A 13,791-nucleotide genomic window follows, 5' to 3' on the forward strand; every position below is an offset into this window, starting at 1 on the left:
ATTGACAGATTGGTGATACCCTCATGATCAATAGGGTCTCAATGATCACATGGATCACAACATACACCCAAATTAAATTAAAATGTATATATTTATGGTTGGGGATGTACACAACAAGACAAAAGGTAAAAATGAAAAGGTTCGATTCATATGGATAAAAAATATTAATTTGAAGCGCTAGGTTGAATCCATTCCATCACCATTTAACCAATTGACAAAATGGTGATAACCTCATGGTCATAGGGTTTCAATAATCACATGGATTATACCATACATGCCCAAATTAAATTAAAATATACATATTTACCGTTGGGGAAGCCCGCATGGTATAAAATAATCACAATCATCCCTGACCATCAAGTGTGAAATCAAATAGCTAAGAGAATATTATTGGCAGTACCCAAAAGTCCAATTTTTTTTTTTTTTGGACTTTGTATGAGATGTTGACACCTCTAGCCGTCCGATTCCATATTTTTTATTATTCAAATGATTTAACCTTATACCAAACCTGAATGATTTAATAGTACATCTTTTACACAACCATTGCATGAAATCATTGCCCTTTATAATTTGCATGAAAATAACAATGTCAACCATGCTTACCCTGATCAAGACATAAAAAATATACAAATTAGGTCATGATTCGAGGCTAGTGGGGATTATGGGACTGTGCAATACCTGGAATGGTGTATTCCATGATGAAATTATTACATACCCAAGGGATAAGAAAAGATGCCCAAAGGAAATTGGTATTATAGCACATGAAGACTTTCTCATGTTTGTCACAGAGAGAGAGAGAGAGAGAGAGAGAGAGAGAGAGGCTATGAAGGCTGTTAAATCAAATGGCAGAAAATACACTGCGACTATACATAAAAGTTTATGGAATGTCATAATGGGTCTTTGGCCTAGGTGGCAGAGCCACAACATAACAACAAGCATTGTATTCCTAACCTGTTAGCATGTAAAGAAAAAATAAAAAACAGCTCATGGAACCTCATGCACTTACCCACATGGCCTCAACCATCGCAATAAATAGTAAAAAATTTGAGGGGTAAATTTTGACAGAGAATATCTGCATGCAAAGTTTATTCGTACACACGATGCGGAGCATGATTCACATCATTCCATTTGGGCTGTCATATTCAATTCCTCATCCTCTGGATCTGATTCCTGCTCCACACCTTTAACCTGCTCATGGAAAAGAAATTAGAGTTCATTTCACAAACTGTGCATTTATATGATGCAAAAGTGATATACGATCAGTTGCAAACAATAACAAGGTGGCCTGCGAAGATAAAAAAGAGGATCTTATTTCTTTTTGACTAATGGATGGAAAAATCTACAGATAATAAAATGCATTGAAGTGCACGAATATAATCAATCGAACTTGGGAAAGCATGCCATAAGCACTGGTGGTGGATGTCGTGGCACAGCACAGGGATACTCACTATCTATTCCCAATCATGGACAGTGGAGATTAACTATAGTTTTCAATGACGGATATTCTCCTAGATAAGGTTAATCCCCCCATCCATCATTTCTAACTGAAACGATATAACATAGACCATTGGTAAATGGAAAATTCTCATAGAAACTTAGTAGCCCCATGTATTTGTGGTCAAAGATCAGCTATTACCTCTGGCACATAATGCATAAGCATGTTTTCGATACCGGACTTCAAAGTAACTGAGGAACTCGGGCACCCACTACAAGCTCCTTGCATTCTTAACATGACTATACCTGTCTCTCTAAACAAGCAAAACAATGTAAGAGGTTAATTTCGACAATAACCAGCTACCAATCAGCCAAGCATCTCTCTCTCTCTCTCTCTCTATGTAATTAGGAACCGTAACTATAGTTACGAAGTTTGGGCAAGCACGGGGAGAGGGAAACTTACGGATCGAAACCCCTATATTCAATGTCTCCACCATCATCTTGCACGGCTGGACGAATTCGAGTCTCCAATAATTCTTTGATCATGGCAACCGTCTCTGAATCGTCCTAAAAAAACAGACAATGAAAATGTCATTTGTTAATTACCTAATTTGATCAAAACAGAATTCAGAGAAGGTACAATTTAGTGGAGGCATACCCTAATTGAATTCGGCATATTAAAAACAGAATCTTAACTGATGTGTTTTTTAATAGAGGCATACCCTAATTGAATTCAGCATACTAAAAAGATACAATTGGAATCTAATACATGTTTCCAATAGGAAGTTTATCGCAAGGCTGTGTTAATAATATTTGTGATAGGGCCCATGAAGCCCAACCAATAATATGATACCATTCTTTTCAATAAGATATACTATGCGTATCCCAAATAGATAAGAGTTTAGGGAATTTTATGCAAAAGACCATTATATTTTGCAGGACTAAAAAATAGTCCTACTTTTTTATTTTTTATGCTCAAGTCCCTTTTCTCTATCAGGGTTTTATTTCTCAAAATACTCTTTTTTTTAAGGCAAATAATGGGTTTGGCACTTACCCACTTTTTTTAATTAAAAAAATGTGTTTGGCATTTGAAGTGCATAACCTACTTTTTTTAAGTAAAAACATGGTTTCGGCACTTCAACAAGTGAAGAGCATGTATGCTGTGCTTCCATCAGGGGCAAAAGAGCAATAGGATATCTTTTTGGATCTGAAATTTTGGGATTCACCTAAAAATCTTGTTGACAGAAAATTGGATTTTGAGTTCTTAAAACACTTAGATTTGATCATCCAAAATTTGAATGGTCTCTGTTCAATCTTAGGACGGTATTTTTTTCAAGTACATATAGAATGCATTAAGATTTTTTTCCCCTAAGGTTGGTCACTAGGTTGAAGAAGTTAAATCCTCGAAATTTGAAGGCCTAAAAAAGTGCCTCGATTGGGTTATAGTTGAGGGAGCAAGTGTACAATATGCTCCAATGGAAGAATAGTATACGTGCGCTTAATAAAAAGTAGGTTCAACACTTGAAATGCCCAAACTATGTTTTCACTTAAGAAAGTGGTGCCGAACCCATCCTTTGCTTAAAAAAAAAAAAGGGTTGGTTTTGAAACTTCAACTGGTGAACGCAGAGGTATTTTGGGAAAGATAAAAATCTGACAGAAAAAAGGGACTTGAGCATAAAAATAAAAAAAATGGGACTATTTTTAAATTCCAAAAAACTTTTAGAAATTTTACATGAAGTTTCCAAGAGTTAATATGCATGTCTTGGTTCTTTCTCCCCTCTTTCTTTTGGATTGGCAGCATGCCATGGTAGTCAGAACCAGGTGCTAGATGATCCTCTTTATTTTGGCATGATTGGCTACATATCCTAATTATTTGACAGCATTATTGGAAAACTTGATGAACCCAATTATTCATATGAAGTATCTTGAGAGAATTGCTTTTTTTTGAACTTTGATAGAGAATTTCTGAAACTCTATCTTACCTCACATCCAAAATAGATGTAATAGGAAGTTGGGAGCCACCCTTACACTCAATAAACTGTATTATTGAGAAAAATGATTTAAGGAAAATTTTAGTCTAGAAAAGTGGTATATGACAATCATTTAAGCAATTCCACCATGCTTCAAGGGAAGGATGATAAACTAGATGTAAAAAGTGTCCAAAACCGTCAAAATGAAGCAAAATCAATTTGAAAAGTATACGGATTAGCATGGTTAGCAGCAAACAAGTCCAGGCCTCCACTATTTTTTCTACAAGTCCAGGCTCCTGTTGTCAGAAGAAACATCTAAACATGTGTAACAGTGTAAGCATGACATAAAATGATGCACAATCCCTTAATTTGGGCTTTCGAGACTTCAGTAAATTGAAAATCTCTATTTACTGGACATCTAATTTTTAGATTAGGGAGAACTGTGTTTGAGACACACATTCAACAGCATTGTTAAGCTTTTTACCATTTCTTAAGATACCGAAGTTCCTGATATGTCATTTGCTACATTCTAGCTTATAGTGTCACACATGCAAAAATTGGAATATCAGAAATTAACTTCCCCTTGTAAAGAAGTGAATTTAAGAGAGAAGAAAAGAAATGATTTATTCACAGAAGCTTAAGAAGTGATTCAAAAGAAATAGGATTCAATCAGGACAGACAAACAGATTCATGCAAGGTTGGCAAGGTTCCCTTTTTTATCAAATGGACAAGGTTCCTTTTTCATACCTCATGAATCACAGTATCCGTGGAAGTGGCAGCATTCAAATCTAAAAACAATGGTTTCCCTGATGAATAGAAGTCCATGATTGCTGCAAATATTTCCGGTTTCAGAAAATCCCAAGAAGCTTCTTCTGATTTTGTTACTGTGACAAAATCTGATCCAAAGAAAACTCGAGATACTCCTACGAACACAGAGGTAACATATTAGTCTGATAAGATAGGGGGGGAGCGGGGGGGTGAATTATGTGGAAAAAAAAGAAAAAAAAGCTCATGATGAAGAGTTCATCAATATTAATTGAATCCCCACGAAGTTAAGATAAACTAATACTTGTTGAAATATACCATTTTTTTTTTGTTGAACCAATTACCATTTCTCTTCGATAATATTTTTGCTGCATAAATTGTATAGCATGTTTCTTATCTAATGGAAGTAATTAAAAATATTTTACTAATTCATTGTGTCTTCAATTAATACTGTTCATGACCTTCTAACCAAAACTTAGATTTCTTCTTTTGGTTTTATATTTCAATAAATCCAGAAGATGGAAGCGCATTTTGCCAGGTATTATAGCAATATAGCCAATATTCTGTGTTTTCATGTACACCCACCCACCTAAGTTACATGTCATTTCTCTTCTACTACATTACTGTTTTAAGTTAACATTTCTTTAGCAAGCAAATTACATGTCACCCATCTGACAAGTTCTGCTGTGTGAATCAATCAAAGGAAAGATCTCAATATATAGGGGATCAAAACATATCTGGCACAAAAAGAAATATTAAATTTCTTACTGTCAGGTCTTAAGATGGTCTGTCAAAGACCAAGTGGATTCTTGATAGTTCATCTCAATATCTGGGAGACAGAATATGACAACTTGGTATGTTGAATAATAAGGACTGTTGAGACTATTCGTTTGCAATACTTTCAATTGTTAAATTTCAGAATACTCAGTTTCTTATTTTATGCTGTAGCTTATTCACAAATATTAACACACAGGATAACAAGAAAAATAACCTTGCCGTATCAAGGAGCACCTGACAGGACAGGCTAGTTACAGAGTACAACAAGAAATCAATTGTAAGCTAGTCACAGAGTAGAAGAAGTCAATTCTAACAAAAATATTATAACAAGTCAATTACTGTGAAGAGATATCCAAAATAACAATGAAATGCAAACTTAAATGATTATCAGAAAGAAACATGAGTTTAAATGACAACAGCAACTAAAAGGTAATGGATGAGGTGTGCAGGAGAAAATGTATTCATCCCTACAAATTCTTGGAAGTTCATTCTTCTTATAGCATTTCAGTATTGCCATTGCATAAACATATAAAAAAGAATATCTTACTACATTGGATGCCTCTAAATCCATCTAACAGGGTTTCACAATAGGCTTGTTACCTAGTGACAAGCTGCATGGAGGAACTGTTCCATATAGAAAGGCAAAGATAATGATTCAGAAAAGTATACTATAGTCCAAGGGCTATAGACGTCCAATGAAATGATGGAAGGTGATGGAAAGAGAGATCCGTGATTGCAGTCATGTCCGGTTCTGGTGGATCCCACTTTATCCATCATCATCCACTTTAATGAACAGTTAAGACCGAATGGAGTATTAGTTTTCCATATTGATCCATTGAATGAAAGCATCCTTCTATTATTTTCTGCAAAGGTTATTATGCTAAGCATTGATAATGATATTAGGGAATTATAAAAGGGGCGAATGGGGATACAACAACAAATGGATAGGATTTAAAATTAGGACTCCCTTCTGATGAGAGGCTTGAGTAGGTTTCATGCTCCAGTTTGGCGGTACTTAAAAGAAATCATTTTAAAGAAAGAAAATGGAACAGTAAACGATGTATACCATCAATGGCATAGAGCAATTTGGCCAGAGGTGAATTCATGGCAGCTCGAGCCTTTTGATGAGAGGCTTGAGTAGTTTTCATGCTCCAGTTTGGCGGTACTTAAATGAAATCATTCAAATTAAAGAAAGAAAATGGAACAGTAAACGATGTATACCATCAATGGCATAGAGCGATTTGGCCAGAGGTGAATTCATGGCAGCTCGAGCATTTGGAAAGTCTGCACTCCCAACTTCCATAACTGGCTTTCCAGGATAGAACATGAGCGATGAGGGATTGGGTGTTGTTTGTGTCTGGATAAACATGCTCCTCCTCTGCCCTGTGCAATATAACAGCTATAGGGATTAAACCAAATTAATGGGCAGTCTTTGAGAGTAGGAAAACTTCCGTTTTTGTGTCAATTATTTACACACAGTTTTAGAACAATAAATATGCTAAAAGAAAAAGAGGTTCACAAACAGCATACTGTTGGTACCCCAAAATAGACACACACGCATGACTTTGATCCCACCCGCATATGCACCCCAATAATACAAGGTAAAGGGAAGTTTTTAGATAAATAAAATCCACTTTACACACGAATTCATCAAGAACTGGTTTAACCCCAATAGTATCAATCCCATACACCAACCAAATTACTCACTATTAGATTCTAGCTTACAAACATGCCATCAAAATTGAGCTTCCAAACTCTCTAAGGGTGAGAAAACCAACTAATTCAAGGCCCAACAGTTCAGAGGCTCTCACTCCAGGCAACCGCCATCAAGTCCCTCAAAGGTCTAGAACACTAACTTCACAAATTATTAGTTCCCATCACATATATGTTTTTTCTCAGATATTTTTGTTGTTATTATATTTTCTTTGATAATCAAGCACACAAATTATTAGTTCCCATCACATACATGTTTTTCGAAGATATTTTTATTATTAATATATTTTCTTTGATAATCAAGTATGAATATTCTTTGGTAATTGTATTTAGGAGAATAGAAACAAATAGCAAAAGGAGGAGGGGGTGCTGAAGACTGCATGTCCCATTTGATCCCAACAAAGAAGTGAAGGACAAAAACCTATCAGGAAAATCGACAGGGTGGGAACAAGTGCTCGGTGCCCCCACTATAATATAGTCAACAGTGTTTCAAGACTCGGTCGAGTTGACTGTGACTCACTTGGCATCGGCTATGCGCCGAGGCGGGTAGTTGGGTACGCCTCCATGGACAACAGGAGGTGTACAGTACTTGGGCGAGTATGTACAGTACTCACATGAGTACAACACAGTAGCGATGAGTAATTAGGGAATCAGACCTAGTTTGGTTTGATTCTCCGATTATTGAGCTGTGCATACAGTAAGGCCTCTTTTGCATCTCTGATGCTGCAAAAGAGCTTCGATCTAGCAATAACTCATCAAATGAATTATTGCTCAAATGAATTAGTGCTGGGTGACCCAAATTCTAAAAGAAGGATTCTTGATCATAAATCAATCAATTTTGATCTTAGTTTGAAGGTTTTCATCCAAAAACTGAGTTTTATGAGCAAATCCGTCATTAGGGGTATAAGTCCATTCATTTTTCAGCCAAAATCCTTGCAAGTTGATTCATATTGAAGTTCATAGATTCTTCAACAATATCCCCACATTAATTTGAGGGATTATAGCCCCCTATCTTGAGGTATCCGGCATGCAATGGGTCGGTTCTGTTGAAAGAACCAGTTAGTGACAATCCTACCAAACCACCATTTTGATCCATTTCACCCTTGTTTTCCAGCTAAAATCCTTTAGATTTGATTCCAATTGAAGCTGATAGAATCTTTAACAATATCCCCATGTTAATTTGTAAGATTACAACCCCTATCTTGAGATATCTCACCCGGAAGGTGATAAATTTAGGGTACTAAAAAATTTCAATTTTTCAGGAGTTATAATTTCCTTCAAATTTCAAGGCAGATCCAAAAATTCGTTTTGGGGTTTAAATTTTGCTACATAAGGAACAAATAGCCTGGATTGAAGGCCCAATTCACGCCAAGCACAAAGATCCAGATTTTGGCCTCAAAAGTTGAGGTAAATGTTATTTCTTTATTTAAATTCATATAATTTATTTATTGTTAATTGTTGTAATTTTTTTTTTTGTGATATTATTACAATTAGTTCCATTTAGGGAAAAATACATTGATTAGACTCATATATTTGTATGTTAAAAATGCCAATAAATGGATTTATCATTAATTTTATCATGAATTTTATTGTGAAATGTACCAATTTTTTTCCATTTAGGAACTTTTCTAGTATCATGCTTTAGTTTTACTGATAAGAACCATTTTTTCTTTAATAATGTGAGTTTTGATATCAATTTTCTAATATCAAAATTTTAGGTGATTGGGGACAATGCCCTTGTTAAGTCAATTGAGGCCAGTCCGGCACTCAAAGTGCCAGAACTGCCTCTTCCTCTGAAAAAAATTAAACATGAGGTCGGTTTGGCACTTGGAGTGCCAGACCATGCCCAGTACTGTACCAGCCTCAACCCTCAAGAAAAAGTTTAGAAACGAGGCAGGTCCCGCATACCAAGTGCCGGACCAGCCTTAACCTTCAAAAAGAAATTTAGAAACAAGGCTACAAGGGTATTTTTACTGTACGGACATTTTTGTCCAAAATTACCATATATTCTCCCTCCTTTTTATTTTCTTTCCTGTTGGGTGGTTTGGGGTTGCAAAAATATCAGTAAACGGGTTAATGGTGTAAATAAAAAAATTTATAAGGGAGCCTACGTGTATAAAGTAGTTTTCCTTAAGACTTATTTTGGGACTTTAAATTTCACGGTTTTGACCCTTAATGGTATGATAAGCATATTGATTAGGTTTTATATATATATATATATATATATATATATATATATATATATATATATATATATATATATATATTCTATTATAGGCCTAAGCGATGACGAGGACGGATCCAGCTTGGCAGTGTAAGGAGAAGCTGCCTAAGAAAGAGAAGGGGTAGACTAGTGTACGGTTTAGCTTTTGAGGAAGGGAGAGGGAGATGACAGGCAACCTTGATTGTGTGAAGCATCACCTAGCAATAATTTGTGGTGATTTTCAACCAAATGATAAGGTGCCTGTGGTAGTTAAGGAATTTATCCAAAAGACAATGGAGGTAACAAGATGGAAGAAGGTATAGAAATAGAGGATTATTAAAGAGATAGAGAACATTATGCACCCCCTATAGATGACGACAAGATAGAGGCTGCAGCTCAAATGGATCAGAGAAGCTTGGCTAGTCTAACAGACATGCGGGAGAGACAGATGTAGATTGATAAATATTTGCTAGACAGGCAGGAGCTTCTAGCAATCACGCTCCCCAGCCAATAGTAACTTTGAGCTTCTAGTGACTGGTATGGAAGGGTGCGGGTCTAGGCTCCTTAGGTCTACTTCTTCTAGTCTGGGACGGTCATTCTCATCCCAACCTTCTACCACATCCTGGGCATCTACTACTTACTAGCCCAACCCAACCCCATCCTCGACCCAGACCCCGAACCCCACCCTGACCCCGAGCCATTGAACCCTCTAGACTTGTCCACCATGCCTCAATCTCTCATGTGACTAGAGATACAAGGATAGGATGAAGATGGCAGTTGCGAGGTGGTGGTATGACTGCCATCCCATTTCACAACTAATTCAGAATATTATCAACCTATGATAACTGCTACAGAAGAAGCTGGGTCGGCAGTCAAGGGTTGCAACTAAACTTGAAAGGAAATGCCAAGATGATGAGTTGATTGAATCACATTCGAATCAAAATTTTAAGCAACCGAGGGTAAAATTGTGGTCACAATTATGTTACATGGTTGGCAGGATGGATGATAAAAGCACGTAGTGAATTTCCTTATCTATTGCTCTGAAGGGGAAGTTTTGGTTTCCAGTGGACAAAAAGAGGACTGGAGAACTCCTATTTAACAAGCTTGATGAAGTGGTAGGAGATATTGGGGAAGAAAATGTGGTGCAGTTGATTACAAAAAGTAACAGAAGTTATTTGAAGGCAGTGAGGCTGCTTACAGAAAAGAGACAATACTTAGTTTGAAGCCCCTGTGCTGTCTGCTGTATAGATCTCATGCTGAAGGCTGTAAGGAAGTTGAGGGCGATGAGTAGTTGCATTAAGAGGGTAAAAGATCGCCAAATTTATATATGACGACTAAAACATCTTTAGCTTAATGAGATCACATTGTAGTGGAGGGATCACTAGGCTTGCTATCACAAGGTTTGCCACTTCATATTAGCAGCTGGAGATTTTGATTAAATATAACGAGGTTGTTTGGGCCACCACACCACTTGTGTAAGTACTGAAGTTGGTTGATGCCAATTTGAAGCCAGTCATGGGATTCTTTTATAAAGCATTTGATTGGGTGAAACATGCCATTAAGGAAAACTACAAATTCTATGTATGGTCTGGGAGATCATCAATGCCAAAGGGCTAACCAGATACATCGCCATACGCATGCGGCAGATAATTATAAATTTAAAGTTTCATTCTATGTTTTATGTTTATTTATTAATTTTGTTGGGTATTTAGGTTTATATTAACACTAAATTCAGGCTTTTTCTTTAACCCAGAGTATTATTATCAACTGGCTCAGAGCTAACACTGAGATCATGGAAGGGGTGAGGAACTGCCTTGAGAGACAGGAGCATGAGGAGCAGGCCCATATTCATGCCATGAGAAAGGCAAGCTTTTATCAATATGTTTTACTAGTCAAACAATATTGTTGTTTGCTTTGTTGTAGTATGATTGACTATCGAATTTACTTTTTAGCTTTCTATATACATGATGCTCAAGGTGATATTGGGACCAACTAGGTTCGCTAACAAGCTTTATGAGTTAGTATTTCCTAATATAACTAATTGTGTGGTTGCATTTCAAACTTGTATTCACTGATTAATATTCTTTTTTTTTTTTTATTTCCTTTTAACAAAAATGATGGGAGTCATATGGACTTCAAATACCCCCCCTCCACGGAAAAAAAAAAAAAAAACACTCACAAAATATTGCAATCAGAAACCTAAGCCAAACCTGTTCCGCAACAGAATCTGAGAGAAACTAGAGTACATTCCAATGGATTCATGCTCCAAGGAGGAACATGTTGAAGACAAAGGTTGTATGGTTGTATGTCCACTATAACTTCAACTTGAGGATGAGGCAGCGAAGGCGGGAGGTCACCAAGTATAACCTCGGTGACATATTCCAAGAGGACCCTACATAGGGGTGGTGGAGTGAGAGGAAACGGTAGTAAATAGAAGGGCCCTAGAAGAAGAGGCTGCAAATGACCCTGATGACATGGAAGTTGCATAGAACAACTAGGAGAACATGTAGTAGGAGCAGGAGAGACAGGTTGAGGGGGAGCGAGCAGGTACATGGTGGTGGGAGCTCCACTGAAGAGAGGACCGAAATGGTTGGCTACAAGACGAGAGAGAATGGTATAGTTATTGGCAACATAGTTCATCTGTTGAGCGATGTAGCCGGCGTCGTAACAATTGACATAGCCAACTACCCAGCCAGGGAGTTAAGAAGCATAGCAATGATGATGAGGGAGGGACCCCTAGCGAAGTTTTTTTTCTTTTTTTCTTTTGGTGGGGGGGTTTGGAGGGGGGTGCCCATGGATTAGGGCCCAATTTCACTGACTTTCCTGTCTAGCAGGGTGGCACAGCTAGGATAGGGACTGCTTCCTCTATCTCACAGATTTTTGTCAGAGATCCCCACTCTTATAGTGAGACCTAGGAATACCCTGAATACGGCACTCCTATTTTCCATAGTTATTTTTGTATTTGTTGTATTGGATTACGTGAAATGAAATTGCATTTCATAGATAGCGTGTACTCTATGAGCTTGAATTTCACAGTTTGTATTTCCTAGGCATTGTGTAGGCATCTTTTTGCACAATTTCTCTATTCCATTTCGCACTCGGGATTGATTTGGGCAAGGCCACTTGGTTTCATCTGAGTAATTTGGCTCAGTCTAGGGCAAGTACATGACCCAAACCGAGTTTCAAACCACCGGTAGAAAATATTGGCAAGCTGAAAACTACGAAAACAGAGGTGATTTCTCAATAGCAAACAGCTATCCAACACATTGAAGAAGAATAGGGCTAGGGGTAAACCAAATCAACTTCTTAAAACTAAAACCCCACTAAGAAAGACTTAATAGAGAACCGATAGAATGATTTCCCAACCAAAACCAATTCATCAGCACCTATATGGAGGAAAATAAGCTAATTGTAGAGTAGCCATCAGATGAACCAACTCATCATACTCGTCAAATGACAGGGCACCTCATGAACTGATATCCCCCACCTCATACATGGTTGCCATGCCAAAAGAACATTCTCTCACATTTTTCCAGCCTGATGACGCCTTCCTTTCGCATGAGAACTTGAGTCTCACACATTGTTCAATAAATTCAGTTTAACATCCAAAGTAATTAACTTTGACAAGCCAAGAATGCAAGTAACTTGCAATTCTGATATTCAAATTTTATATTTACCCCATTTTGGTTCCCATATGAAATATTTTCCTTGGAACCCAAGTGCAATTTTTTATGTACTAATCTGACACTCCATGGGTTCCATCTCTTTGAAAGTTATGATTATGTAATCCTGAGGTTTTCTTAGATTCTTAAAATCATAACAGAGAATAATAAACTAAACCATAATATCTCTTTATAAAATCAGTAGCTTTCCATATCAAAATCCTATCAGCCTAGCAAAATGATGGAGATGAGAAATATAAATATTCTCTATAATTATGATTCTCTGAACACCACATCATCAAAATTCAGTGGATTCAAAAATTAAAGAATATATGGTTACAATTTCCATGGCTTTCGATAGCAAAATAAATACTTCAGAAAGCATTCTAAGTCAATTCACCCAAGAAAGAGGAGGATTAATGCCGACTAATTCCATGATCGAGTCATAATTATCCATATTAGGCAACCATTTCCTAATTCATGTAAGCCCAAATGCAACAGAAGGCACACACATATTGCAATATGCAGCAATACCAAAGTCCATATCACAAAATTAAACCCCCACAAAAATATATATGTTTTTTCAAATAAGTAAAACAAAGGAGTTAGCAAATGAAAATGGTTGATCATTCGAAAGGACCAAGTAAAAAATGCAAATGGACAAAAAAATGGGGGATATCAACCATCAACAAATAAAATTTTAACAATCAATTATGAGTACTCGAGAATCAAATACTCTGAATCAGAGTTTTTGTTACAAGCAGAAGTGACTCATTTACTAAAGGTTGTTCTCAGATTGATATGAGAAAAACCCACTGCTGATTTTATAGAGAGAGAGAAATACCTCTCAAGCTGTTCCATTGACATGTGGAAGATGGTGAGAGAGGAGATATTTTGAAGGGAGAAGGACCAAAAAGAGGATGATCCCTAGGAGCAAAGGTTGAAGAAGAAAAGCATCGGATTGAGGAGCGCAAAATTTGCTGCCTTTCTCTGTTAACTACACTACTCAACAACCTTACAACACCCCTCATCACGACAATTCCTTGCAATTTTCTCTCTATGAATCAACAAAGACAATTTCTGTGCCAGAAACTTGAGAAAGTGATGACAAGAGATGTCGGTTTTGGTGGTAGAGAGAGAAGCAGAGCAATACGAGGGGTTTATGATGGATTTGTAGGGTGGGATCAGTCAGGCCGCAGAGAGAGAGAGAACGCTATATGCGCCTGTTGCGTGCTCCCGCGGGAGAGCACTTTACACCTGCTCCCTC

General features: G+C 37.0%; 1 protein-coding gene across 2 annotated transcripts; it reads right to left on the minus strand.

The window, feature by feature from the left end:
• Positions 1–819: 819 nt before the first annotated feature.
• LOC18441312 (nifU-like protein 4, mitochondrial) lies at positions 820–13,569 on the minus strand. Of its 2 annotated transcripts, none has more exons than XM_006851430.4 (6): positions 13,369–13,569; positions 6,168–6,329; positions 4,152–4,327; positions 1,898–2,001; positions 1,637–1,748; positions 820–1,188 (listed from the first exon to the last, which is right to left on the minus strand). In XM_006851430.4, the coding sequence occupies exons 1-6, from the start codon at positions 13,553–13,555 to the stop codon at positions 1,120–1,122; spliced, it is 810 nt and encodes a 269-aa protein (XP_006851493.1). In that variant the 5' UTR covers positions 13,556–13,569; the 3' UTR covers positions 820–1,119. The 2 variants fall into 2 exon arrangements, with proteins under 2 accessions (XP_006851493.1, XP_011625960.2); XM_011627658.3 differs by having other exon boundaries at positions 6,013–6,329.
• Positions 13,570–13,791: the final 222 nt, after the last annotated feature.

This window comes from Amborella trichopoda, chromosome 11, assembly GCF_054954075.1.
Source record: "Amborella trichopoda isolate Santa Cruz 75 chromosome 11, AtrichopodaSantaCruz75HAP2 v2.0, whole genome shotgun sequence".
Taxonomy (NCBI): Eukaryota; Viridiplantae; Streptophyta; class Magnoliopsida; order Amborellales; family Amborellaceae; genus Amborella; species Amborella trichopoda.

What these genes read in the sequence shown, in the direction of transcription:
- LOC18441312 (XM_006851430.4), bottom strand. Translation starts at nt 13,555, where the DNA reads ATGAGGGGTGTTGTAAGGTTGTTGAGTAGTGTAGTTAACAGAGAAAGG. An exon ending in TCAATGGAACAGCTTGAGAG is followed by an intron (nt 6,330 to 13,368) that starts GTATTTCTCTCT and finishes TATATTGCACAG; the next exon opens with GGCAGAGGAGGAGCATGTTT. An exon ending in ATCGCTCTATGCCATTGATG is followed by an intron (nt 4,328 to 6,167) that starts GTATACATCGTT and finishes CTGTGTTCGTAG; the next exon opens with GAGTATCTCGAGTTTTCTTT.